Here is a 27,524-nt window from a genome sequence, read left to right on the forward strand (position 1 = left end):
ATTCGAGTCAACATATTCGACTTTTAAACTGTATATCTTCATCATTTTGGGATCAATCCCGAGAATCGAACGTTCAAGAATTTATCGAAATTTGCCTTATTGAGAAACGGGAAAGATCGAGTTAAATCACATTTTCAGATTGTGATTCCAAAAAATCCCTCTTTTGACATGATAGTTCCTTTTCTGTTTATTTCTATTTTGATATCCGTTTCGTTTTTTTCTGTTTTTAACTCTTTCAACTAGCGACACCTTCCCATTCTTTAACCATAAAAGCATTTCCACCACCTCTTCTAATTTGTTTAATTTCTTCTTTTCTTTCTTTTTTTTGATTCTTTTTTTCTTGTCTTTTTTTATTTTTCGATTTTTCAATTTGATTTAAATTATTTATTAAATTAGAATTAGGTTGATCAGACCAAGCTGCAATTTCAAATGAATTTGCAATTTGTTCAGATTTTAAAGATCTTGTTAATTGTTGATGTCTTCTTAATCTTTGATGATATCTAATCGAAGATGAAATCTACAAGCAGAATATTCATCATTTAGCCATAAAAAAAAAAAAAAAAATCGAATGAAAATTGGGATTTAATAAGAATTGTAAAATGAAATACAAAATTTATTTCAACTCGAAATGCTATATATATATACCTTACACTCACCTTGATAAATAAAACTAAAGCTGTTAAAGCTAATACAATTACACCAACAGCCACGGCTGTTCTAACTATTTTACTGGTTCCATAACTATACACATAAGCTGTAGAAGTTGAACTTTGACTTTGAGTAGTAGTAGTATCATCCGAAGTTGTAATTTGAGATGCCTTAAATGTTGATGTTCCAACACCATTTGTAGTGGTAGACATAGTAGTCAGTGATCCCGCCGTAGCGAGAGAAGGCATCTTGAGGGGACAGTCAAAAGTTCTACCGTTTTTGTGGTTCCCAATACGCTGAGACTGCCCGTCAATCCAGCTTATCTCAGAGCTGTCTCATCATTATGATTTTGTCCTGGTCAAAGAATTGAATGGATAAGTTACCGTAATCACAATCGACAACAACAAAACACGCTCAACGGCGATGACCGATTCCATACCAAATCGAATGCAGTTAGGCTCACAGCAGAGCAGACGAGGAGGACCTTGACGCGAGCCTATCATTGGAAGAACGTTTCACCAATTGAATCCATCTTGATATGACTGTTAGTGTCTTACCAGTAAATCCAATTGTTACTTGAACGTTTACACCAGATAATAAGTAGATATAATATTTCACAGTTATAATCACCTTAGGCTACACAATGATTCGAGCAGGCTTAACATCACTCTCAAGGCCAATCACCGCCTCGGCTTCTTCTTCTTCAAGATTAGCGGTATCGAAAAGATTTGCTTCTCACGGACCAAGTTATAATCCACCTTCAGGTTATTTGTTCGGCGAACGAGTGGGTATCATCGTTGTTTCATTCGAATTGCGGAGGAAGGGTCAAGGATGTGTATTGGTTGCTGGACAAGGCATGCGAGACTGCAGACGGATAGAAAGACTATTTTGAATTGAAGATTATCAATATTGATCGAGAATAACCGCTAATAATTTTGTTCACCATTAGCCACCTAAAGATGGCAAACGAGTAAAGGAAACATGGGAGTGAGTTACCTCTTCCTGAGCCATTATAATTTGAAGGAAGAAATCTTGTGGAGGATGTGTCGTTTCCCATTTCGAAGAGCGCCCGAAATCGGAAGGCTATTTGGCTCAAAACTACTCAATCCATCTACCTATAGTTTAGACTTTCCCAGCAGGCGTACTGCCCTGCTTGATTGGCACCAAATACATATAGGAATATGCTGACAGCCTTTCTTCTCTCAGGAACATTTACTACGTCGGAATGTTCGGTGGTATGGCTTTGGCAGCGGTCATAATAGCTTACAAGCCCGATACAAGGTAAGTCCGCATCGATGCAATTCACAAATAATGATTGCTGATTGAATTCATCGTCCTTGTATTCTCTCACTTCTTTTTTATCAATCGTCACCTGCATCTATGAAATCGATATCGTAATGCCATTTCCGAACGTTACTGGGAAATCTTCAACGCGAATTTTCGAATCACAGTATTCAAACATGGGCATTGAAAGAAGCTAGAGCAAGATTAGATGCCAAAGGTGAAGAATGGGAATACAAGCCTAAATCAGCTTAATTCTTCATTTCTCTTTGTACATTATAGGATATTTTATGGATGGGATATCGATAGATCAACGAAAGAATGCATTTTTTTTCGGCATAATACAGTTCCATCAAGCATCTTTTGAATAGTATCAAGTCTACCAAATGTTGGTCTATGACAATTTCTTCTCAGCTGCTCGTTTCCTCTTCCATTCTTCCATTCTTAGTCTTCTCAATCGCTTTTTCTCTTCTTCGTCAACTTCGGGGTGCTCGTTCTGGATGACTTGCTTTTGAGGCTGTTCGAGGTTATCCGTGTGTGGTAAAGGTGGTGGTGGTGAAGTCTCTCCTTGTGGTGGTAATGGAGGAGGAGGAGAAGACGATTGATCATCGTTGTTAGACGGAAATTCCGGTAACGTTATTGAGAATTCTTTTTCGTTATTCCCCTTATTGGATTCAGAAGAGTTATCAGTACCACTATCATCATCACTATCATATCCACCTAATCCACCCAAACCTAAACCTTTTGATTTTTCCTCTTTTCTCCTTTCACCTTCCTTTTCTTTCTTCAATTCATTTTTAACTTTTTCCCAAATACATTTATACCTTCCTTTTAGGAATGAAAATCTTTCATCTGTTGAATGATTAGTTAAAATTCTCATTTCTAAAATCGAAGAATTAGGTGAAGATGAAATAGCTTTAGCTGTATGTTTCATTAAACTCAATATAGCTTCTGGAGGCTTTAGAAAAAATCTCATATATCAGTGAAAATCATCCAACTAATAAAAGTCTAAAAAAAAAAGACCTACCACTTCATCCTTATTATATCCTGTTGATATAACAATTTGCTCTTCCTCATCTTCCTTTTCTCTTTCACGTAGACGTTCTTGACGTAATGCTTCTATCCATTTTTTCTTCTTTTCCTGTTGATATGCTTCAATTTCTTCTGAATTGGAAAGATAAAATGTTTCTTCTAAATCTGATGGAAGAGAATCCCAAGAACTTGAAGAACTATTAGGTGAATTTGGTGATTGAACTTCATTACGATTTGAGGGAATCGTTATTGAAGGTAGGAGATGAAGAATGTCATGTCTACCCAAAGAGAAATTAGCATACATAATAAGCTCTTTAATAGTATGAATAATGTGTACATGTAGGGAAACCTATAAACATATTCCTCTTTATACACGGAGATATTATGTGAATGACTATTCCTTTTATCCAAATTCCTCTCAATCAATTTTAACTATACACATATTGACTAATCTCAGCTGTAGAACCCCCTATTCAATCGCTTAATTCCCCAATTTGTACCAATGAGACAGAACGAACATTATCCGTCGTCTAATTAATGAGTATTCTTCTTTGGGATATTTTGAGAAGGGCAGTCATATCAAGATCAATCACTTACCTATCAATCCATATTTCCCTCTCAACTCCATCATCAACATCATTTTCAACTTCAATCTCTCCTGCATATCTGATTAATCCTACTCCTCTTCCACTATCTCTCTGAATCACATCTCTAGCAGTTTCATCATGATCATAAACAAGTTGAGCTTCGTAAGCTTGTATATAAGCTGTAGGTGGTATTTCAATTGTAGTTGAACTTGATGATGAAGTTGAAGGACCACTTCTCCAGGAATTCGAAGTTGAATCTCGTTGTGATCGATGATGAGAGCGTTTTGAGGGACGAGCAAAAGACATTCTCAGAAACTATTGTCAGTTGGATTTCTGGTTAATGTTAAAGCAAGTATGTAAATATCCACAAAGGTAAAGAAATTCAGTATTGTCTTTGGTTAGGTTTCAACTTTCTTTGTTTTCATGAATGTTTCCGACGGAAGATGCCATTCTTGTCAAAATGTAAAATGGCTCACCCAGCTTCATAGTTAATGATAGGTAGACATAAGAATGTAGATCATCTCAAGGTTATGCATTCGGATTTTAAAGATACAATGGCAATAGTTAAATACATGATATTATGAAGTTCTAGTCCTCTATCAGGCCTGGAACGATGAACTACTCTCAGACATCTCCCTTTGGTTGTTTGATCCATCTACTTTCACTTCTCAATGTTCCTCTTCATCCCCCGGTCCTCCTTCTCTTTCGTCTTCTTTACCTTCATTTCTAAAAAACCAGTACTTCTGTATTATGAATACAGAATCAAAGGCAAAAGACAAAAATGATAACCCCAATTTAGCAGGATTAGCTACAATTCCACCTGGATCACCATCTATAAATATTGAACTAATGACCAATTGTGCGAAAGACAAAGTCGATCCAATCATATCCTAAGACCCATTTGTCAATTTAGCTTGGATTTCTCGTGGTGGATATACAGTCATTGACTTACGCAAATGATTTGACCAATAGCAAAACCCTCCACACTCCTTAATTTCCAATTCAATATAACTTGAGGAATATATTTCAAAGGAGATATAATCAATTTTATAGATGAAATAAGATATAACCAATCTAAAAATTCATATTTTCCTAACCAAACTAATATTGCTGATATTATGGGTGTTAAAATCAAAATCCCCAAAACAATTTGAATAAGTAAAGAAGGTTTAGTTGGATTTTTAGATATTAATGAATTTTCTTTTAATCCTGATGATGATGATCTTGGATGTTCATGAGAATAAGATTGATCATGAAGAAGAGGTTGTGATTCCCTTGAATAAATATCAATTGGTTTTGAAGAACGAGCATACCACCATACTTGGAATAAAGTTACTAATGAAATTATAAAAGCATGTAAAGAAAATGCTAAATCTGATTTTGAAATTTGAGGTAAGTGTCCATCATGTCGATTTGAATATTGTTCTCTTGCTATAGGTGAGAAATATGCACCCCATGACCAAATTGTTAAAGCTAAAAACCCGAGGGGATTCAAGTAGATAAAATCAGGTGATAAACCTGTCGTACTGTATGACATAGGTTATTAGCTTTACATTCTCTTTGATGGCGTAGATGACTATTGCCCTCAGCGAACGAATGATCATAGCCATAGATGCCAGTATTAGTTGAATACTCACCGTTTACGTTTGTAATTCAAGATCAATTGAGGATAGAATGAATATGACCAAGCTATGAAATAAGCTATACCGCAAATCGAAACTACCGCATTCCAAACAGGATGATTTTCGATCTGAATGTTCAGAACACCCATGTTGTTGGCTGTTCCTATAGGATCTATCGCTCGTGGACCACTGCTGACTTTGACGAAAGCATGAGAATAATCATGATGGTATTTATGAAGAACGATGTAAGGAATTGGCTCAAATGTGATCGAGTGAGACTGATCAAATGGCGCAATTTCTCGTCATAGTGAGCCATTTTCCGGTAACATCCACGTGGTTTAAGCTATTTTGGATCATCAATTCAGGGTCAATCAAAAGGCCAAACCATAAATGTCTAATCCGAAAATACAGGTTACAAGTCCAACCGCATCTCAATATTGCACAAACCTTTCATCCCTAAATTACGCATTCATGTTATCTTCTTCCTTCTCGATGATTATAGCATCTTTTGTCGAGCGCATTCATTTAGTAGAGAGCGCTGGATAATCACTGGACGGATAGACGATTCTTGGTATTTCATCCGCAAGTCAAAGCTCCGAAGGAGCGAGAATTCAAATAGCAGTGGATTGGAGCTGAATTCGCATTTCCACCAATATAGCGGGAGCTTGACATGATGTCTTCGCTGAAAGGGCTGGTGGATAAAAGATTCATTCCTATTCCGGTTCAATACCAAATATACGATTCATACACAGTCGACCCAAAATGGCAAACGAAATTCACAATAATATGGACATCTGTCTTAGCGTTTTCCTTTGTTCTTTCCATACCATACATCATACATTCATGGAGGACAGGTCGGCTTTATTCAGGCTTAGCGATACAAGAGGAGCTAGAGAGACCTTCTCTCCTTGAAACCGCAAGTCAATCAAGCTCATCTTCAACGCTCACAACCAAGGCTAAACACTCATTCATGGCAAGAGCCAAATTAGCAACAGGAGGGATCATACAGAGTCTTGAATTGTGGACACTACCTATGCCGAATCTTAAATTCTGGAAAAGTCAAATTGGAGATTGTTGTCGTCGAGCATATTTCACACTTAGCGTTTCACAAATTATACTGGTCATGGGTTATATAGGAGCTACGATAGCTTGTTTCGTTGTCGGAGCAGAATTAACTCAGAATTCAAACAGACCCGGTAAGCTACCTGTATTCATTGCCTCAATCCTCTTTGTGCAACTATTCTAATAATTTTCTCACTCTCGACAGGATTCATCGCACTTGCTCAACTTCCCGTGATCATTCTCTTATCCCTTAAATCGCCTTTACCCTTACCGATATTCCTCCCTTCTCTATCGTATGAACACTACAATTTCCTTCATCGCTGGACAGGTAGGACTCTGTTCGTCACGGCAACGGTACATGGTGGGATGTGGATCAATCAATTCATAAGAAACGACGAATTAGATCAAATAAACGCCTCAAAATCTAGAAGGGGTATTCTAGCGTATGCTTTAATGGGTATGGTCGTAATTACTTCATTAAAACCAATCAGGAGAAAATGTTATCAATTATTCTGGATTGCGCAGTAAGTCAATGACTCTTATAATCTTTAGACGAATCAACTATTAAGTTGACCTGCAATGAATTTTAGTGTAATGTTTTTCGTTGGATTCTTCGCTGCTATCTCGTATCATACACCTTATAGTCGACCTTGGATTTATCCCTGTGTGGCGTTATACGCATACGATCTCTTTGTTAGAATGCTGAGGTATAGGATTAAGGATGCTACCCTTGTTCCCATTGATGATACTTTGACAATGGTGAGTTGTCATATATTTGTTCGTTAAGTCGGCTTACGATATATATTACGAGTAGATCCACATACCGGACTGCGATTCTGGGTGGCTCCCCACACAACATGTTTTCGTACGAGTGATGAAAGGTTCAGGTATATTCGAATCTCATCCTTTCACAATAACAAATGCTCCTTCGACACCTTTCTCTGCTTCGCCAAGGGGTATAATACTATATGCGAAAGTAGCAGGAGATTGGACGAAGAAAATTCATAACCTGGCTCGGGATGTGACAATTGAAATAGGGGATGATGAACTAGTGGTTGAGGAAAAGGAAAAATTCTTGAAAGAAGAGAAAAGTGGATTTGATCATCCTGGTAGAAAAACGCAAGTTATGATAGATGGCCCGTATGGAGGACTCAAGATTGATTTAGGGCAATATGAAAATATTTTATTGGTTGGTGGAGGCAGTGGAATTACTTTCATCCTTGGTGCTATCGAAGAGTGTCTTCGAGTGAAAGAACAATATCGAAAGGGTATGAACCGTGTCGATGTCGCTTGGGTCGTTAGGGATATGTGTAAGTTAACGTTCTTATATGATCATATCGATGTATTTGCAGCTGATATGAGACTGGTGATAAAGCTACAATTCAAGCCCTATCGCCAACATTGATGCACTTGCATAATCTATCCAAGAGATTATCACTTTCCTTAACATACCATTTATACTTATCTGATCCGCCGCATCCCTTACCGACATTACCCCAATCATTACCTTTCTCAACTACGCTATCACCTTATAGACCAGAAGTATCCCAATTAGTGAGAGCGGCATTACCTCTACCCCTTTCACCTTCAAATCCGGAATCTGGTATTATTTCACCGACTGAATGCGATGTATCAGCGGGAGGTGGGTTGGCTGTTGTAGCTTGTGGTCCTGAAGGTATAGTTATGGAAACTAAAAATGCAATTGCAAATTTGGGTTTAAACGAAAAGATCAAATGTGGCGGTATTGGGTTTCATGGTGAATGTTATACTTTGTAATAGATTTAGACGAATCATGTAACAACATTGCAATGGGCTTAAGCAATATGTGCTAAGCATGGTACAAATGGGTTTGCATTCATTATGTGGGTACTGATTTAAGCTTATCTCATAGATATCGGAAGAATATAAGCAATCATGCTGAAAGTGTCGATGACAATTTCAATATTGTTAAATTAGTAAATCAAGTTAATTGAATTAGAAAGCTGTACGACCAGTCTTTACTTCTTGTAAGATACCGACCTAAGACTCACAGTCAATCTCGTATTTTTACGTATCATGATGTGAAAACCTTGACTTACCTGTGCAAGTTTATTGATAAAATCAAGTAACATGAAACTATTATCAAACCAAAGAGAAAAGTTCCCAATAGTTCAGCTTGTTCAACATTCTATCCCCTTGAATACAATCATGGGAGAAACTCACTCGCATCCTGGATAAGTCATCAAGCTCATAGAAATAGTTTGCATTTCCTCTTTATCCGATACAGTCGATTTAAAAGATACTTGACCAATAGGTACAACGTAATGTGGTGCACCAGAAATCGAAGCTGAGATAGTAGGGTATAAAGGGCTAATTTAATGAAACTCACGGCATTCAGTAAACCACATTTTAAAGGTCATCTTTATCTCTCATTTCAAGGAGTGAAAGATTACTAAAGCCAGAAAAGAAAATGATGGAACTGACCTTTTTCTATAAGGTAAAAAAGTTTGATTCTTATAATTTAATTTAGATTCTCTATAACTTGGAATATATTCTAATCCCATTGGTTCGATATAACTGATCATCATCTATATATTAGCTCTCATCGTACAAATATTTTACTATAATCTCTTACACTGATTTAGAGCATGTTTCTTCATCTCTTCCAATTATACTATTAAACCATGTAGAGAACACAATTTGTTTATTTTTCATAATTACGAAATCTTCATTAGACCATGGATTTTCACGAGATTTTTTCCATGAATTCATGTAATTTGTTCCGACTGGTGGAAACCTTCCTTGATTTAGATGTTGATAACCTTCCACAATCGATTTACCGAGATATTTCCAACTCCAACTGAAATTCCAAAACAAAAAGAAATACTTGTCAGCTGAACTGGCATTCTAACACACCTCACTCTATCCACGCTCCCAATCTAAATACTCAAAGCCACATCAATCTGGATGAAATAAGAGGTTGACCATGCTAATGAATAAATGACAAGAATCACGACTTACGCATCGTTTACCCGATGAAAATCTCTCAGAGTCATCATATTCTTGTTGTTACGATGAACATGCTGATAATTGTCAGTTTGATTTATCATTTTAACCTTCATACCAAAGGTTCGTTCAGTATCATACAAGAAATTGTATACCATTTTCTTTATATCATGACGTAAATCACCTAAATCGTCAGTAGGAACAAGTAATGTTTTTGGAAGGTGATTGAATCTTCTATTTGCTTGAGAATTACCATACCTACAGGTAAATTCATTCAAGAATAAATCAAAATCTGTTCTGGGTTCTCAATGAGTATTTCATGTCACATACCAGACTTCTAATACCTTTTTCAACTTCCATGGTGATCTAATTAATATACCAGGAGTATCAGTCCAATTGAAACTTGGTGTAATTCCATCCATCGAGATGAGTCCACGAGTAGGCTATACCAAAAAGGTTGTTAATCTATCAAGTCGAAAACGTCTGACAGAATCAGGAATCACTTTATTACCGTAGAGTCCCAATATTCCTGCAGGACCTCGGATTGATCCTTCAACTTTATTCGTCAGTAGAATGCAGCTGAATGAGGAGAATATTCGCCTATCGAAATTACAAAGCCTTACTTACCGCCCGAATCAGTCGCTATAGCGAAATCAAGCCAATCATACGCAGCAACAGCACAAGCTGAACCAGAAGATGAATAGCTACATGATTGATATTGATCGGCACGAGGAGAGAATGGACTACGAAAGGTTTTAGCTACACCGTAAGCAATGGAGAATGCTCAATCTGAGCAAATTCGTGAGGCGCAACAAATGACTCAATTAAGCGATACTTACTAAAGCTGATCGTATGTCTCTTCAACCTTCGGGATTCGAAGGCAATGTGAACCCGTCAGCTCAAAGCAAGAAAGGAAATATAACGTGCTCACCGTTCCTCCGGCTCCTGCAAAACTTTCGGGAACAATCAAATCAATTTTTGATGTTCAAATATGGATTGAATTTCGTATTCAGGTAAACTTACGCGGTTGTTTTCACTTTTCCTACAATTACCGATCCTTCACGGTCTAGCTTTAAGACAGAAGAAGCGGTAACATTGACATCTCCTCTTAAAGCTTCGAATACTCTTGATCCAGCTGATGTAGGTATACCTTTAATATCATAAATGTCTATCACATCGGGACGGTATTGGCTATATGTTAGCTATTTTGACTTGAAAAAAACAAAGCAATTACCTTTGACTGCCATTCGGTCTCCCCTCAAAGGTCCGTCCAAGTTTTCACTACAAAGTCTAGATGGAACAGGAATAAGTAAATTCCCATACTTATCAACTTTATTCAAAGTCTTGTATGTTTCATTTCCATCTCTAATTGGATAAATCCCATTAACAAAAGTTTTATAATAATCGGAATATAATTTGAAAACAGGATAAAATTCAATTTCTCCTCCGAAATCTACTCCATCTTGATATCTCATTAAATACGGCCCTTGACCGAGCTCTCGAGTTTTAGAGAAAGAACTGGATATCTTGTGAATTGATATGGAAGGTAATCCAATTCCAGGAGCAGGTAGATTGAGTGTAAATTTACCATTGAAAGTGATTTGCTCCGTCTTGAATTGTCTCATCAGGTAAACCAGAACTGACATTTCGACAGGAATTTCTTCTTCGTTTGATTCACCATAAAACATAACATGCTTGAAGAAACCTGCTGTCAGTACATCGTCTATTGAAAAGTACCTCTCAACCATTGGTTTTAGATGTTGAATAGTGAATATCCCTTCGACAGGGATGGAAATTGGAATTATCACTACTGGTTGGCAATTATCGACACCGAATTCAGAAGTTTGATCGATGTTTGAAGTATGAATAGGATGATCGTAAGGTGTAAAATATTGAATATCGTCAATATCGTACTATGAATAAATTCGTTAGGATAGAAGGTCTTTAGGTAAGAGATAAGTGATCGCTCACAAACAGTTTCTTCTCATGAGAGATAGCCGTCCCGTGATCTTGATGGAATAAAGTAGGTGAATCGAATATATCTGAATTGCCACTTTGTACAATAATCTGTCCTTCATGAGATACAGCGGTACTAGTTGTTAGGTAAGCTATGAATAGCAGACCATGAGCTGAGGGAAATAATTTCAGCATAGTATAAGAATATTGATATTTGCCTAAAGAAGGCTTGGTATGGTGTAAATTTGAGAACAATGAGAGATGAAGAGATTTGATAGGTAAAAGGCTTACATTCGTGTCCATCTTTTCAAAAGCGCACATATATATAAAGGTGTAGACCACACGATGAGTACTTGGCTCGTCTGACTTGAGGGATGCGAGCAAAGGAAGGCACCTTCGTTCTATCCTTTCAGCTATTTCGTTATTTCTCTACTCAAAACTCGATAATCCGATGAAAACGGAGGTCGATCTGAAAGTGGCGGCTGGTATACTGTATAGTACCTTGGTAGAGTAAGTTTTTGATCAGCTCGAAGGAAGGAGACCTTCCATCCTCGTTACTGACAGCCTCTGTGAGCAGCTTAGGAATGGCGAGAATTGACCGATAGGTCGTCATTAACGACCTGACCGGCAAAGGGTTTATCGATGTAGACAGATAACACATTCATGTCAACAAATGACTTATTTATACCCTTCTCAACATATTTATATGTATTTCAATATAGCTACGGCAGACAAGGCGTTGCGGGAGCTGAAGCTCTCTTCAAACTAGAGTTCTCCCTCTCTCGTCGAACAACAGCTGCATGGCGCAGCATCTGCCCAGATTAAGCAATCCACGCCCTTTCCAGTTGCATCCGAATTCAACTTGAGCTCTTTGGCAAATTCCCTCATCTCCTCCAGAACCGTCTCCTCTTCGGCATCTGGCACGATCATATTAATATGTCTATTTCCTAAATATGAGCCTTCAGCGAGTAGTTGGAGATAGCTTCGTATTTGATACTTTCGTTCTCGGGTGTAGAAATTTTGGACGACAGGATTACCAGCGAAATTAGGGTAATTAAAAGCGATATAAGGGTGAGTCAGAAGGTAAGAGAAGAAGATGTTTAAAGGTGGAGCCTCGATGTCCACGCGTCCATTGGTGACATTATGTAGGGACGTACATGGTCTTCCAGAAGGACGTGCCTCACATACATCTTTCGCTATTAGAAGAGCTTCTGAATATGCCAAATATCGAAACAGCATGAATAGATGCTGAGTGAGTTCCTTAGGTGGCAGGTAAGAATAATATTGAGTTCGGGATCTATAAAATGCGAACCAATCATCAATTGTGTAGGTAGGTAAGCGAATGCACATATATTGTGGTGCGGCCAGCATTACTAGGAAACCAAAGTGAGGGTCCTGGGTTTCCGCCACTGCAGACATGACCAAATTACGATCTCGCCAATCTGCCCACTCTTTGATGGCTTGACTACTGATAATCAAACGCTCGAGCCTTGGAAGCAGAACTCCTGTTGGAGGGGACAAGTGGCTGACCCATCCGTCGATATTTTGGCAAAAGTTTGTGGGTAGTTTGGTGCCTATTGTTATCGCTCTAGTGAGATTGAGTAGTAGATATTTACGTTGCATGGTTTGACGAGTCGGATAGTAAGTTTGTGAGGGAAGGTGAGGATCAGTCTCCTGATAAAAGGAGTCTTCTTCATCATCCGAGTCGAAGGGCCCATAAGACCGAACGGGTGTATATACAGAGCCTGGAAAATAGATGGAGCGCACCTCTTGGAAACCTCCAGGCACTTGGTGTTGGCGGTACCCCATAGGTGTGGGAAAACCGATGAAAACCTTCTGGACGTTGTTCTTTGTGAGAATGAGTTGTCGGTATAAGTGTCGAGAGGCTATAGTATAAGTGATATTGGATACTCGCATGAATACCGCAAGAGTAGGTTGATCGGCGTATTGGGCAATCTTCTGGAGGATTTCTACTGGAACTCGAAGCTGTTGAGGAGGAGGCGCATGGGTGCTGTCGGAATCGTCGGAAGCGGAGATCGGAGGAACGTCTTGGTCGTTGTCAAACATAGAATCGTCAAGGCTCTGGAAGGAGTTACATGATGTCAGCTAAAGGCTGCACTCAGTAGAAGCTCAAGCTCATATATCGTGGCACTCACCTCTGTGATTTTACTTGATTGCCCCTCTGCGTCTGCATTGTTTATCGACTCGCTATGAGGTGTATTGCTTAGCGGAGGTAAGGGATTTGTCATTATGGTAGTTCCATATGCTTCCTCTCTGAACAGAAATCGAGCACTATATACAAAGATGAAAAGGTACTACAGTATTAGGGAGAAGGAAACTTGTGGGGATAACAAGATCGACAGTTTTTAACAAGACAGTTAGAACAATAAGGAATTGAGGAAAGAGACAAAGTAAAAAGAAAGAAAGGATGAGCAATCAAGTGAAAATAGGAGACAGGTTAAAAGTGGTTTCTGACATTGATGGTACACTTTAGTTGACTCAACTTTCATACACATCATTCCGAGGATTCGCGCTCGGATCGCCTACTGACCTGTTTAAAAGAGGTCAGTGCGTCTATACACTAAATGCATGATTGACCGTATGATGTAATTTTTCATTCTTTATCATTATAGCTATTCAATAGTATTTTCTTGACTATGCGTATGACTTCCTTCAGAAAATTCAACATGTTTAACTGATACTTTCCATTCTTCTTCACTTTGAACATTTTTACAAGATTGTGGAGATTGTTGTGTTAATCCATTAGACCAACTCCAACCTTCAAAAGTTCCTTCAAACCTACTTCTTGTTCTTTCTAATTCATTCCCTTGTTGTCCATTTACAGTAGTATTTTCTATTCTACACCAACGAGGATCAATCCATCTTCTAACTTTTTTATTTGAATTTTCCCAAATTATCAATAAAAATACAATTAAGAAACAACTAAAACTTATCCATTGTGGTTTTCTAGGATTATTTGGACCATTTTTTGTAGAATATACGCCATAAGTCATAGTTGGTACTATACTTCCACCTGAAATTGCACTTGTCATAAATCCAGCTACAACTAAAGTTTTTTTACCTTGATTTCTCATTGCCATTGCCCAAGCTGTTGGAAAAAAAGCAGATTCAAATAATAACACTAATAATAAACAAGCATATGTGCCATTACGATTGAATCCAGCGGGCAAAGTAATTGTTAAAGCCATTGTTATTAACAATCCTATTGAATGGATTAACAAAACGATTCTAGGTGGAATTCCGATATAACACCAAAAAGCAGCTAAAAATCTACCAATTGCAAACAATGAATGAGCTAATGTTATACCCCAAAAAGCGTCTGATTGAGGTCGAATCACTTGATGAATAGGATTCCAGTAGTATGCTAATGATTCTTGAGCACCTGTGTACATCCAGATAATACTACCTCCGATCAAAGCCAATACAACTCGAAGGGGTATATGTAATGAATACCGCTCTAAACCAGGAAGATGAGCTCTCAAAACGGTACTGTTGACTGTCGCAGAGTCAAGTCCAGAATTTTCCAACCGTTGTAAAGTCAAAGCTTCCAGTGCGTCGATATCCAATTCAGGTAAAGGAACGTAAAAGAATACTACTGCGAGTGCTATGACGAATAAGGAAACCGCCAAATAGCACCATTGAACGTTGAACAACCCTAATTGAGATTGTATATTGTTGAATAATACCTTCTCAGCTAGAATGGGAGCAACGACAACTCCAACAGCTTGTATACCTTGCGAGAAATTCAAACGTGCTTCGGCAAGTTCGCCTGGTCCTGCAAGTGAGATGAATGGGTTGGCGGCAATTTCCAACATTGATAATCCAAACGCGATGATGAAATTGGAAACAAGGAAGCCAGGATATGAGCGAAGTACAGATGATGGCCAAAAGGCTAGAGCACCTATACTATAAATCGATAAACCAATTATGAAGGTTGAGCGGAATCCTGAACGAGAAAGTACCCAATATCCCAGCAAAGGAGGACTGAAGAAATATCCCAACCAGTAGGCATTCTGTGGCCGTTAGAAATCATATCAGTGCATGATTCCCTAAAAGCTCCTTAGGATTACAAAGCACATTGTATTGATACTCACAATCAGACCGATCGCTTGACTTGGCGAGTAATCGAGCAATACTTCAATATGTGAATTGAGCGTTGAAAGTAAGGAGTAACCAAATCCCCACATGAAAAACAATGAAGACACTGGATCCTGACTCAGCACTACGATATATCACAAGACTAGAAAGAAATGAATTTACCGAACAAGATAGGCCACCATGCTTCTTTTCTAGTCAGACTGGTAAGATCCTTCTTCTCTCCAAGATTAACAAAGTCTGAGAACCGTCTACTTGGAGCTTGGTCATTAATCTCTTCTCCATGTCGTGATAACCTTGATTTCAGACTCCGAAGAGGTGAATTAGGCTTGATAGAGGATGCTTTGCGATTGACTGGGGATAATGGTGCAGTGTTCCTCCTTGATACGGGTGATACGTCCGGCATTTCCATGACACCTTGATTGACGGTGGGAGATACAGATGGCCCACTGCTAGCTAACATCTGCATAAAATCCATTTCTCCTTCCTCTTCTTCTTCTTCGGCCTGTCCTCCTCTCGTTGTGGGTACTTCATTCCGAGGTCCTATCTCCATATCAAGTCTCAGTGAGTTGCTTCTCATGGTGCCCGCCCTTTTGATGGGGTCATGGTAAGATTCCACCTGGAATTCATCCTCTCCAATCATAGGTAAATTATGAACTAAACCTAATCCACTACTTTCGTTCGATTCTTCTGGTGATTCCGGTATATTGCCATTTGTACCACTGGTCTCAGGTATTTTACCTTTCTTCTCTTTACTTATCTCTGGATCACTTCTAATCACCTCACTATCTCTTTTCCTCTTAAGAATTTGAGGTAAAATTACCATAACTAAAGGTTTAAGAACTAAAATACAACAACAAATAAGACCAACATTAACTTCTACAGCAGACCACATTAAAGTAAAACTTATATGCCAAGTAAAATTTGAAGGTCTATTTGTAGCTGAAATTTTTGAACCTTCACCTAATTTAATATCTTCTTTTAAAGCATTTTGAAGATAAACAATTCTAACAATATCAACAATAGTTACAAACCCTCCAACTATAAAAGTAGCAACTAATACAATTTTTTGTCTTAATTCCATTCTTAAAGAAGTTAAAATTGGTAAAGGAAATAATAAAATAGCTAAATCTGTTAAAATGTTTATAGGTGCAGAAGATAAATATAAAGATACTAAATCTATACATTCTCCTGGTATTCTATTGTATGCTGCAGATACAGGTCGACATTGAAAAATATTTAAAAATGTGAGGACGATTCCTGCTATATCAACTATAGCTAAAACGAACCATGATGCGTATCTTAAAAAAGGATGAGCAGTTGACATTCGAATATATAAGATTAAAATGGCGGTTTTTGTTGTCATTAAAGCGGGGTTGTATAATGTTGTAAAGCCATAAATGTATCTTTTTAGACGAAGAGTATATGCAGGGTTTATACCTTTGAAAATATGTTAGCCATTTAAGCTTTGGAGATAGCATTATGGTAAAGAATTGGACTCACTTGCATCCGGTTTACCAAGTCCATATCTGGCTGCAAGTAAAATAGTTATTGACATCCCCGCCGCAAATATCTATGTCAAGCATTGAAAATCAGTCACCAGGATATACCTATCGAATGAGTAGATGAAAATTGCTTACCCAAGCAAGAACGGCAACATAATCATCCGCTGTCCTTTTTCTAACGATCCCCCATTTCGAAATTAATCTTGCACCTGAAAAAGCAGTCGAAAGAACAAGTAAAGCAAGAGTGATAGTAAATACAGCGGCTGATCGATCATTCAACGTAGTCGTACTTGATATAGTTGTAGACATATTGTTCAAGTATAAATTATTCGTCTCATTGTCGATTATTCAGTGACTAGCTGTAGCTAAATTATATACTTTGAAGTGTAGATCAGTAAACATAGATCATATTTTTGTTGATGAATGAATCAACTTGATGCAATGGTGATTAGTATTTTGGTACGGAGATCTCAGTCTAACTACCAATAATACCATTCTTACGCATAGTTATAGAATTATTCACAGACTTGCATTTAACTTTCGCATTGAAATCACCAGACTTTTCACCAAAGGGTGTGGGGTAAATAACGTAAATTTCAACGATAAATTGATAACGGGAGTCGTCATTTTTATCTTACTTTGATTTGATCAGCAGGTTTACAAAAGAATTTGGAATTCTGGAATCTAGGAGTTGATTTAACATTTTCTCCGAAACATCTCTAGGTTGACAGGAGAACTACAGTACTCAGTTTCCTAGAATTCCTCGTTCGCTTCAACAAAAAGAGAAAATTGATCTGATCATAAGCGATATAGGGGAGAAAGTGTACGGCTTACCACTCTATTCAGTTCTAATGGATTCAGATCAAGTCGAATGAACGACTCATGCTGTATCATTTTGACCAAGAATAGGCTCATCAAGTCGTCCGGTCGGAGCAGCATAATCAATGTTATATTTTCCCGATTCTAAGTCAAGCAATACTTGTTCAGTTCGTCTCTTTTGGAAAAGAGATATTTTCGCCTGAGCTCTTTACGCTGAGATCTTTTCGCGCGTTCGTTTTGCCGTTGAGGTCTTATCGCGGGACTACTATCTACGTTACGTAATTAGTGTCTTTTAAGCTTGCTTTGTTGAATTCTCTACGTCACTGATTTGCCACTTTTGGAATATTTCACCAAGCTTCAAAGCGTAATTACCTCAAGCGTCTCTTACACAAAAGTATATAAACTACACGTCCAAGAATTTTCATTTCATCTATTAATTACATCCAAACCCATTGATAACAATCTAAACCTCATTTCAAACATTATTTTACTCTGATAAATTATTAGCTTCCACAAAGATGTCTTCGTGAGTTCAATTTTAGCATTTCTACCAACGCATCAGGTGGTACTATTAACGGTACTCGGCGTTCCGAGCGTTTTAAATCATTTTCGACTAACCTGAATTAATTCCCTTGGCAGATACGTTCCTCCTACTGCAGCTTCTTCAGTCTCATGTTCATGTGGTAGCAAAAACCCTTCATCTCTTTGCACGTAAGTCTAAAGCTCTATGTCAAATCGAGTCATCAAACGATTTCACCTTCCGCGCTCGTTCCTTTGAAAAGAGGTCATAGCTCATTTTTCTGTTGATTCAATTTAGTTGTCAAAAAGAAGGAGAATGTAAATGCGCTCCTGGATCTTGTACTTGTCCTGGATGTCCTGTACATGAGAAAAAAGAGAACCCATGCACGTGAGTGTTTATCCAGCTCTTTCCGGCCTCTAATATCCCATGTATAGCTTCTCATTGTTCCATTCCCTTTATGTAACGCTATCAGAGTTTGATGACTGATTCTGAACGATCTTATATAGCTGCCAACCGGAATGTAAATGTGCTCCAGGAAAATGTGAATGTGGATCATGCCCTAACTCCAACAAGAACAAGGAGAAAGCTTGCGGGTGAGTAACATTTGTTCGAATTTGATGAATGAGGGAGAGGGAGCGGGGCAGATGACGATGATGGCAGGGTACCGGTGTGCGGTTGAGCGATTGAGCGGTTGAGCGGTTGGGCATACTTTGTGCGGCTTCGATGCTGCCTCTGATTGATATGATGAAAAGTTGCTGAGTTGCTGCGTGACCATGAGAGTGGTGATGAGGGTGAGGGCGAGAGTGAGAAGTTGTGAAAGATTATTATGTGTTCAAGCTGACCATACCTTTCTACCCAGTTGCGGTGAAACCTGCTCTTGTCCACCAGGTCAATGCTCATGTGCCAGCTGTCCTGCCAAAAGTAAGAAAGAAGAGTCGAAATCTTGCTCGTAAGTCATCGCTTATTCTCTTATCTCAAGACAGAAACACTAATAACGAATCGATTCTACAGTTGTGGTGAATCTTGCGGATGTCCTCCAGGCGAATGCGCTTGTGAGAACTGCGCCGCCGCTTCCAAATAGGCCATGAACATGTTTTGGTTGATCACAACAAGTCTCACACCGGTTGAAAAGCAGAATTCGTAGTCATATTTGCCGTTTTGTAAAATAGAAGTAGAATTAGGTTTTGATAAATTTTATATTTCGTGCTGCTTAATGAAGTTATACGAGTATGCATTGGATCTCAGAACAACGTTATCCACCACAAAATATCCTTCCGACTGTATTTAAGTGGCATGAGAGGGATAGAATAAATTAAATAGGTGATAAATGCGGAAAGAATGAGTTTTGGGTGAAAAGAATTGAAGTGAAAATGTCATAAATTGAGAAGGAATCAGCTCAGCCGGGCCTCCCATGAATCGTCAATTTTGCCCATACTTTTTGAAAAAGTTAGGCAAATACAGGCGTCTTTCTCTTTTCCATCTACCTGAGTAGACTGAAAAGTGAATAGACGCAAAATCCTCGGGTTTTTAACATCATAGCTGATATAAAGTGAAATAGTGAAAATGAGAAGAAAAGGGGAAACGAAATAATGAAGGGATCCATGAGTACCTTTCAAAAGTGAAAAATAATGAATGCTGATAGGGATTAAGATAATTTCTTACATTGATTCAATCGTTATCACTCAATTAGACTTTTGAAGCATATGATCTTAGACAGTGATAAAACAAATCTCGAAACGAGATTATGAGATAATACTATTTTAATTTGTTGAGTCATAAGATTATATGAAATGCATGAGAAGTGATAATACAGCTACATTGAACCAATAGAATGATCAGCTTATAATCTTCCTTGAATGTCCTTATATATGAATGGAAAGATGGAAAGAGGGGAATTAATTCACCTGTGAATACCCTTTACCTATTATTCTATCTAAGCTAATGGTGTGATAAGTCTAAATGAGGAGTTAGGTTCTGTCTAACACATTCTATTGAATCGCTTAGCTTACTTGATTAACGATGGTTGAGGACTAGAGTTCTTATATCCGATATAAATTATCAAAGGAATCCAAGCTACTGTTAAGATATTCTGTAAAAAGATATGTTAAATTAGCATCCTTCAAAATCATAACTAAATTCATTTCTCTTGTATAATAATGACTGACCTTGCCGACACTGGTTGCGCAATTTTATATATCAGTACAATTAACTCATAAAAGTAATAATGATTTATAGAAAGGTATTGAGCACTGTGTTATATACTCACTTGACAGCAGCGTTAACTCTATCTTTAGTTTCGTCAGAGAAAGGCATTTTATCTGATTTTATGTAAGGTTGTATTACTCCTATTGATTTTGACTTTATAAGTTTAGTTTGACTAATACATGGTCCCAAATGACATCGAAGAAAAGAGAAGGAAGCTTCATCCGACAGCGGAATCAAATCGATCGGATGGAATGATAGTGATGTGGCATTTATTTGATTATAAATGAATGAATGATATGAATGATGGGGTTATACCGGGTATGACCGAGAGAAGAAAGATGCCGGTACGTGCACATCATCACATAATCAATAATCATCATACTCGAGTAATAATGCTAGTTGGATCTCGCCGAATCTCATTCTCGTCCTTCTCACTCATCGCTCTAGTAGTATTCTCATTGGGATAACAAGACGCTAGGTCATCCTCATTGGCAACTCGTCGAATTAGTATATCTCAGCTAAATACCTTGTACACCTATCATCAGACATACGTCTGAGCAGACGAAATACTCAATATGCCAGACGATCTATCATTTCTTGATCAGCTCGAAGAATGGTTAGATAGTCAAGTACCCAATAATCTGCACGAGCTACCATATAAGATGTTAGAGACTATGGAGAAAGTCACCAATGAGCTATGTAGGTATCATCTTCTCACGTCTAGGCCCCGCTAACCCTTTTTTACCATATTCCGAAGTTGAAACGCTCAATATTCATGGTCCACCAAGTATCTCAATTCCCTTCCCACCTTTCGGAGGTAAAGAAGTCCCTCCTCCACCTCCACCACCCACTCAGTCATTGTTACCATCGAATGGTCTCACCACTTATTTGAACGGAGCATACTGTAGATCTAGCAAATTAGTCACATCTCATCCTTATCTGGCTGGAACAGTTATTTCTGTAGGATTAGGCTTGACAGGGCTAACAGTATACAAAATTGCAACTTCTAATATTGGTACCAATACGTTGATAGGTTGGAAGAAACAAATAGGAACAAGAAGAAGATTCGGTACGAAAGGTATTATCGAAGATGGCATGTTGAAAGAGGCAATTGGTGAATAGTCTAGTTTTGAATTACACGAGAATTCGTGTAACGAGCTGATCGTCCTCATATTGGCATCCCATAGTCATTCTTGCTCCTTCACCTATGCCACCAATCTTAATCCCTTTGGCAGCATCCTTGCTTCGAGCAGGATATATCGTTCTGGTAGCTGTACCGAAATCGAAAGATGCCGATCAACTCGAAAGACGATTAAGTGGCTTAGACGAGAAATCAGCTTTGAGGGTTTTGATTTACAATCCTGATGATGTAAGATAATCTCATCACATTCACTGACGTGATGGAATGCATTGCTAACAATATCTTTTGGATAGACAACCACATTTCCTCCTTTCCACCGATCACTCCTTGCCACTCTCACCCTCCGCTTCCCACAATCAGGCAAATACCCATCAGGAGATCCTTACAATCCCTCTCCAGCACACTTACCCCATATCCACGCGTTCTTGTCCTTGTACCCACTGAATCCATCTCCGCCCACCCAGCCAGGTGGTCTTCCAGCTTTACCCACCCTCTTATCACCAAACCAAGATGGAACTACCCCTACTCTGATCAATTTTTATCCTTCCACTTCGGTTATCAATACACCAGATACCTTCGCCAGTCAAATTTTGACTGCTAACCATCACTTGCTGGGCAAAAACCTACTAGCTTCCTCAAGTGCAAAGGTCATTTCGGTTTACGTAGGTGACATCGAATTGCCTACTTTACCCATGATCCTAAGCGGTGGAAAACATTTGACAAGAAGACAAGCTGTCAAAGAACGATTGTCCAGCGATAGCTCGCTTATTGGTAAGATAGCAATAATCAAAGATTATCTGATTGGTTCGATCTTAAGTGTGTATGGAGGCTCAGTTGGAATTTTTGGATTTGGACGAAAAATCAGATCTTATGACAATTTCGAGAAAAGACTTTTAAGAATTGTCAAAGAACCTTCACTTGTCTATATGTTTAGAAGTTCGTTCCGACATGAGAATGGTTATTTTATTGGTGCTAGATCATTCTTACCTATCTTACTTTCGAAATTGAACTTGCCTCCTGTATTCTTACCTAAACTTATCAATTATCTACCCATTCTTCCACTTTCTTCAACTGGACCGGTGAACCCGAATTCCAACTCCTCAATCCTTTTTAATTACAATTCGGATAAAGAAAAAGAGAAACTAAGAACGCCGAAAAGTACTTCTTCAGCGAATAGTAGTGATATCGAACACGAAGGAAATGAAGATTTAATTAGCTCGGTACATACTACCACTACAAGTAATTCAAGTGGACAAAATGGAGATGAAGAAGGTTCAGGAGGAAGTGGATTGGAAGGTAGTTGGGTAGGATTGGATTCTGCGAATTGAGCTTCAACCAGATTCTTTGAATAATATCCATAAATATCCATATAAGTGAATACGTTTTTGTTTTAGTATTGTTTGTCTGTATGATTTATTCTTTTGTAAATCTTGTTGTTCGGTTGTAAAAAGAGAAAAAAAAACGTATATATCTTGATATTTCTTATATATGAGTGTGCGAATTTGAGCAATGTATTTGATCATTTAGAAATTGAGCAAATGGATAGAAGATGACGCGTCAGATCTGAATGATCGAACAGAAAAGGGAAGAGATTAGATTACGCAGTGATTTATACGCGTATCACTTGTCAATAACATATAACATCTTTAAAAATTGCCAATTTATTTGGCTACATCAAGAATTGCACTGAATACTCTTTAAGTAGAATAGGATGCTACATCGTCGTCCAGGATCAATTTCTAATTCTTCCCCTTCTTCCTCATCTGGAAATGTAGGACCACCATCTTCATCTTCATCAACAAGAACAACAAATGTAAATAAAGCTTATACTCCACTACGAAGACAATCATCAAATTTATATCCTGATAATGGAGTAGGAGGAGGAAGAAATGTACCTAGATATAGTATACCACAATCGTCACCTTTAAATTTAGGAGGTATGAATAATTTAAGAAATGGTTTAAATTCAACTGGTATATATGATTTATCTTCAAATTCAATTTCAGAAATTGAGATTGGAAATGGTGAATATTGGATTAAGAAAATAAGAGAAATTATAGAACATTTAATTATGGGTTTAAAAGATGCTTGTAAATTACAAAGAAGTTGGGAATTAGTTTGGAGGTGAGTTTTTTGGTTTTGGGGAGGAAGATGAAACAGTTATATCATAATCACGAAAAGATTTTCCAATAAAGAGAGAGGCTTAATAATTGCTAATTGTTATTTTATCTTTTTGATTTTTTGAACAATATATTAGTGATAGAGAATTAAGAACATTAGTACTTAAATCAACGTATGTTCTATCTATTATATCAAAATTACAGATTAATATGATTAAAAAATTGATATATTCTGATTTTGTAGAATGATTAATATTTTATCGCTTTTATCACTTTCACTTGGATCTTTAATATTTTCTCCTATTTTCTTACATGTTAATGCAACTCAAAATGAAATAATTGAAAATAAAACTAAAAGAATGGGAATGTGGTATAATCTTTTACTTAGTTGGCCTGTCTTTGTAATTTGTTTCTTAGTAAATGTAAGTCCTACTTTTTTAATTATTTAATTGAGCGAAAGAAATCAGTTAAATATATAATCTGGTATAGGCTTCTTGGGGACCATTAATTTCTAAAAGAGCTCAAGCTATTTTACATCCTTCGTAAATCTCTTTTTTGACCTTATTAAAAAGGTATTGTTATTAACTTCTTACCTTTAATATAGACATCGATTCCAGCCTTCTCCAATTTCCACTCCTACCACTTCAACACCTTTATCATCTTTCCCAAAACAAGCACCTTTTGTTAAAGTCTTTCAATCAATAACGAGAATCATCTTAATTAGCGATTTCACTTTGATATCAAGATTAATAGGCTTGATTCCTTTTATCGGAAAATGGGGAAGCTTCGCATATATGTGTGTGATTGATGCGTATTATTGCTTTGAGTGAGTGACAAGCAACCGAATGCCTTTTAGTCGATGACTGGTTCTTACCATATTTGCATCAAGGGCTAATGTATGAGTCCCGATCAGATGGAATCTTACCTCGAAGCGCTGGCCACTGGATCACAGAGTTTCTTACATGCAAGATAGAACTGCTTATATGATTGGATTTGGTACGTATTAACCGCTCGTTTTCAAACTCAGCAAACTGCCTGTTAATACCATTATCGATATAGGTTTCCCAGCTACATTCTTAACTTCTTTTGGACCACCTTTAGTCAGCATGGCAATTTTCGCTTTGATATACCCTTTCGTAAGTTTCCATCTCACCAAATACAATAATATCTGCCTGCTTTGGAAAAATAGCTAAATATACTACTCATTGTAGTTCGTATTACAAGCAATTCAAGCTAAACCACCTACACCAAATACAATTTCATCATCTTCAATTCTTTTACCTTCAACACCTTCACCTCAAGCTTCTTTACCTTCTTCACCAATTGGTGGAGATATATCATTGAATGATTCATTTTTCTCAAATATAAATACAAATAAATCAAAACAATCAAAAATAAGAGGTGGAAATAAAGGATTTGAATTGAAATTACCAATTTTTTGGATAGCTAAATATGCTATACAAGGATTGAAATGGTTTGAAGATGCAGCTGGAAGAGATAGAAGAGGAAGTATAGTAAATGATCAATTTTCGAATAGTATTAGTAATAATCAGAATTACAATAATTATGGAATTGGAAATGGAAATAATGCGAATAATAATGTTGGAAGTAATTATGGCACTCAATATCAAACTGGATTAGGATTTAATGGAGTACAACAACTTAATGAATTGAATGAGAGAAAAGGAAAACGATTACAATAAAAGATAATCAGATAGCTTTGTATTTTGATGGATTTTTGCTTTAGGTATTCAAATTGGATATTTTATCATGCAAGTTATATAATGGTTTTGAAAGAATAGTCTGTGCGTAATACGATTGAGCTAGGGCATTGATGAATAGTATAAAACCTATCCCAGGATCATCTCCTTTCGTCTTTTCATTCATTCATTCTTTCCTTCTTTCTTTCTGTCTTCCATTTTTTCTTTTTTTCTTTCCTCTCTCAACATATCCTTCAACACCCAATATTCATATTTCTGTGAGCACCTCAGACTTCACTTTCTCTTTTAGTCATTCTTTCCTTCTTTCTTCACCTTCGAAATCCTTCAACACCCAATACTCATATTTCTGTCTACACTTCAAACTTCTCCTTCTCTCCCAGCTCTTCTGGTCAACCGATTCCGGAAGAAGAGTCATGGAACACAATGGAAATAAAATGGAGGACAGGATGAATATCAACAACCCTTTTCACAATCTCTCTTCCGGTATTCCCCAAGGTCGACCCAAATGGGCATACGTTTTCAAGATCAAGCATGATTTTAACCTTCCAAACGAGATCATTGACATCATCGCATCATTCTCCAATAATGCTACTCTTTCCACTTTGATGAGAGTTTCCAAATCTATATACGACATAGCTTCGAAACGACTTTATCAACATCTCACCATCACCAAGAAGAATGCTGAAGGTATTTTCCTAGGTCTTCCTCGATCAGCTTATCACAGTCCCCATCGCTCTTCTAACACTCAGTCAAGGTCTACCAGTAAATCAACTGCTGCTCTCCAACTTTACTGGCCAGATGTTCCGCTTGATTCCGAAAATGACGAAGAATGCGGCGACGACGTTGACTATGTAGATGCATCAAGAAAGGATCATCAAGATCAACCTTCGGTTTATCTCGCTTCGAAAGACTCGGTTAGACGGAAAATCAATCTCTTCCGATTTGTAACAACCCTAAAGATCGATTGTCGACTACCAACGAGACTAATGCAGGATTTATTTGGGTGGATAGGGCAACAACCAAGCGGACATCGGACCATCTTTCCAAATGCTAAAAAGCTTATCATTACTGGTGAAGCAATCAAACAATGGGCTGATAAACGCGACAGGTCTCACCCGTTCTGTCGAAATAGGTGTCCAACCAGCATAGAACCCGATGTTCTTTTCCTGAACTTGTTAAAAATTATAGCCTTCCCCGATTCCATCTGCATTTCGTTTCCCAAATATGAAGAAAAAGATTTCCGACGTTATATGAATAGTCGCTCTCGGAGCGTGCAGAAAGCACTAGGTAGAGGAACGACACTGGGCGCAGAGACTGGCTTGACCAGTAGCTACGATAAAATGGCCAAATTCGCCCAAAATTTCGTCGTCGATCTGTTCATCCCTACACTTCGAAAAAGTTGCAAAATCACGTTGCACAATCACACACGCATTAGACTCCCCTGTGAGATACGAGTTCGCGAATTACGCGTATTCATCTCACGATCGGCCCGACATTCAAATGTTAGAGCTCTGAACCATGCGGGAGATATCGACAAGGAGACTTGTACAAAACAATTGCAACGTTTAGCAGACGAGATTCTGTGGGCGTACGACACTTCATATACGCTCGTCATCATTTGCCCTTCGGAGCCTCCTACGCCAGCTCAATGGAACAAGATTCTCCACACTGCCAAAAAAGAATTATACTTCAAGCCTGATGTGAGCGTGAATGACATCCAAAAAGCGGTACACTTTGAAAGGTGGGAAGATTCGGAGAATTGTGATTGCTGTGACAGCAAAGAAGGGTACCCTTGAACAGGGGTGAAGAGTATGTCATGATCGTGTCATCATCTTCAGGTATTGTCCAGAGCTGACATTGCAATTAGATGGGACCGCTAGATTTAGCCACAGTGCTTGAATCGATAAGCAGAAATTAATTAAGAGCATAAGGAGGATTCAATAAGTCGAATTGAGATATGACTGTTTCGAACGCAATTGGTATCATGGTTGATATGTACATGTATTGAGTGACAAGTGTTAGCTCTTCTAGTACAAGGTTAGATCTGATAATATTCCCGATTATTTGCTGGAATGGTCAATTCCGAATGATGCAATGGAGCTGAAATGCAGCGTAGTCATTGCTCACTTGATTTATCATATCGTCAAACTCTGCATCGCTATTACAACGTCGAAATCTCCAACGAATCTATATTAATCCACCAA

General features: G+C 37.9%; 12 protein-coding genes across 12 annotated transcripts; 6 read left to right on the top strand and 6 right to left on the bottom strand.

Annotated features, from left to right (window-relative positions):
* Positions 1 to 235: 235 nt before the first annotated feature.
* Positions 236 to 896, bottom strand: I206_104273 (uncharacterized protein; the record flags this gene model as incomplete). The annotated part of the gene is made up of 2 exons (XM_019155890.1): positions 236 to 517; positions 657 to 896. 2 exons carry the CDS (start codon positions 894 to 896, stop codon positions 236 to 238), a joined length of 522 nt encoding a protein of 173 aa, XP_019010848.1.
* A 395-nt stretch (positions 897 to 1,291) lies between these two features.
* On the top strand, positions 1,292 to 2,184 carry I206_104274 (uncharacterized protein; the record flags this gene model as incomplete). Its single annotated transcript, XM_019155889.1, has 4 exons — positions 1,292 to 1,432; positions 1,598 to 1,635; positions 1,855 to 1,929; positions 2,100 to 2,184. 4 exons carry the CDS (start codon positions 1,292 to 1,294, stop codon positions 2,182 to 2,184), a joined length of 339 nt encoding a protein of 112 aa, XP_019010847.1.
* Positions 2,185 to 2,323: 139 nt separating this feature from the next.
* Positions 2,324 to 3,854, bottom strand: I206_104275 (uncharacterized protein; the record flags this gene model as incomplete). Its single annotated transcript, XM_019155888.1, has 3 exons — positions 2,324 to 2,887; positions 2,957 to 3,239; positions 3,559 to 3,854. 3 exons carry the CDS (start codon positions 3,852 to 3,854, stop codon positions 2,324 to 2,326), a joined length of 1,143 nt encoding a protein of 380 aa, XP_019010846.1.
* Positions 3,855 to 4,216: 362 nt separating this feature from the next.
* I206_104276 (uncharacterized protein) lies at positions 4,217 to 5,319 on the bottom strand (the record flags this gene model as incomplete). The annotated part of the gene is made up of 3 exons (XM_070202927.1): positions 4,217 to 4,438; positions 4,501 to 5,074; positions 5,186 to 5,319. 3 exons carry the CDS (start codon positions 5,317 to 5,319, stop codon positions 4,217 to 4,219), a joined length of 930 nt encoding a protein of 309 aa, XP_070059028.1.
* Positions 5,320 to 5,843: 524 nt separating this feature from the next.
* On the top strand, positions 5,844 to 8,008 carry I206_104277 (uncharacterized protein; the record flags this gene model as incomplete). The annotated part of the gene is made up of 5 exons (XM_019155886.1): positions 5,844 to 6,366; positions 6,438 to 6,756; positions 6,823 to 6,991; positions 7,047 to 7,542; positions 7,608 to 8,008. The coding sequence occupies 5 exons, from the start codon at positions 5,844 to 5,846 to the stop codon at positions 8,006 to 8,008; spliced, it is 1,908 nt and encodes a 635-aa protein (XP_019010844.1).
* A 198-nt stretch (positions 8,009 to 8,206) lies between these two features.
* On the bottom strand, positions 8,207 to 11,368 carry I206_104278 (uncharacterized protein; the record flags this gene model as incomplete). Its single annotated transcript, XM_019155885.1, has 12 exons — positions 8,207 to 8,251; positions 8,311 to 8,347; positions 8,435 to 8,581; positions 8,696 to 8,788; positions 8,847 to 9,071; positions 9,233 to 9,475; positions 9,548 to 9,660; positions 9,721 to 9,767; positions 9,845 to 9,960; positions 10,241 to 10,385; positions 10,452 to 11,130; positions 11,189 to 11,368. The coding sequence occupies 12 exons, from the start codon at positions 11,366 to 11,368 to the stop codon at positions 8,207 to 8,209; spliced, it is 2,070 nt and encodes a 689-aa protein (XP_019010843.1).
* A 570-nt stretch (positions 11,369 to 11,938) lies between these two features.
* Positions 11,939 to 13,422, bottom strand: I206_104279 (uncharacterized protein; the record flags this gene model as incomplete). The annotated part of the gene is made up of 2 exons (XM_019155884.1): positions 11,939 to 13,255; positions 13,330 to 13,422. 2 exons carry the CDS (start codon positions 13,420 to 13,422, stop codon positions 11,939 to 11,941), a joined length of 1,410 nt encoding a protein of 469 aa, XP_019010842.1.
* A 384-nt stretch (positions 13,423 to 13,806) lies between these two features.
* I206_104280 (uncharacterized protein) lies at positions 13,807 to 17,103 on the bottom strand (the record flags this gene model as incomplete). Its single annotated transcript, XM_019155883.1, has 5 exons — positions 13,807 to 15,207; positions 15,289 to 15,398; positions 15,455 to 16,729; positions 16,793 to 16,862; positions 16,930 to 17,103. 5 exons carry the CDS (start codon positions 17,101 to 17,103, stop codon positions 13,807 to 13,809), a joined length of 3,030 nt encoding a protein of 1,009 aa, XP_019010841.1.
* Positions 17,104 to 18,131: 1,028 nt separating this feature from the next.
* Positions 18,132 to 19,221, top strand: I206_104281 (uncharacterized protein; the record flags this gene model as incomplete). Its single annotated transcript, XM_070202928.1, has 7 exons — positions 18,132 to 18,139; positions 18,253 to 18,324; positions 18,431 to 18,520; positions 18,640 to 18,726; positions 18,914 to 18,936; positions 18,993 to 19,082; positions 19,145 to 19,221. The coding sequence occupies 7 exons, from the start codon at positions 18,132 to 18,134 to the stop codon at positions 19,219 to 19,221; spliced, it is 447 nt and encodes a 148-aa protein (XP_070059029.1).
* A 1,692-nt stretch (positions 19,222 to 20,913) lies between these two features.
* On the top strand, positions 20,914 to 22,807 carry I206_104282 (uncharacterized protein; the record flags this gene model as incomplete). Its single annotated transcript, XM_019155880.1, has 4 exons — positions 20,914 to 21,037; positions 21,096 to 21,452; positions 21,526 to 21,707; positions 21,773 to 22,807. 4 exons carry the CDS (start codon positions 20,914 to 20,916, stop codon positions 22,805 to 22,807), a joined length of 1,698 nt encoding a protein of 565 aa, XP_019010838.1.
* Positions 22,808 to 23,190: 383 nt separating this feature from the next.
* I206_104283 (uncharacterized protein) lies at positions 23,191 to 25,302 on the top strand (the record flags this gene model as incomplete). The annotated part of the gene is made up of 8 exons (XM_019155879.1): positions 23,191 to 23,603; positions 23,737 to 23,772; positions 23,844 to 24,021; positions 24,089 to 24,141; positions 24,204 to 24,425; positions 24,513 to 24,595; positions 24,659 to 24,735; positions 24,811 to 25,302. The coding sequence occupies 8 exons, from the start codon at positions 23,191 to 23,193 to the stop codon at positions 25,300 to 25,302; spliced, it is 1,554 nt and encodes a 517-aa protein (XP_019010837.1).
* A 431-nt stretch (positions 25,303 to 25,733) lies between these two features.
* On the top strand, positions 25,734 to 27,175 carry I206_104284 (uncharacterized protein; the record flags this gene model as incomplete). Its single annotated transcript, XM_019155878.2, has 2 exons — positions 25,734 to 27,020; positions 27,098 to 27,175. The coding sequence occupies 2 exons, from the start codon at positions 25,734 to 25,736 to the stop codon at positions 27,173 to 27,175; spliced, it is 1,365 nt and encodes a 454-aa protein (XP_019010836.2).
* Between the last annotated feature and the right edge of the window lie 349 nt (positions 27,176 to 27,524).

Source organism: Kwoniella pini, chromosome 5, assembly GCF_000512605.2.
Source record: "Kwoniella pini CBS 10737 chromosome 5, complete sequence".
Classification (NCBI taxonomy): Eukaryota; Fungi; Basidiomycota; class Tremellomycetes; order Tremellales; family Cryptococcaceae; genus Kwoniella; species Kwoniella pini.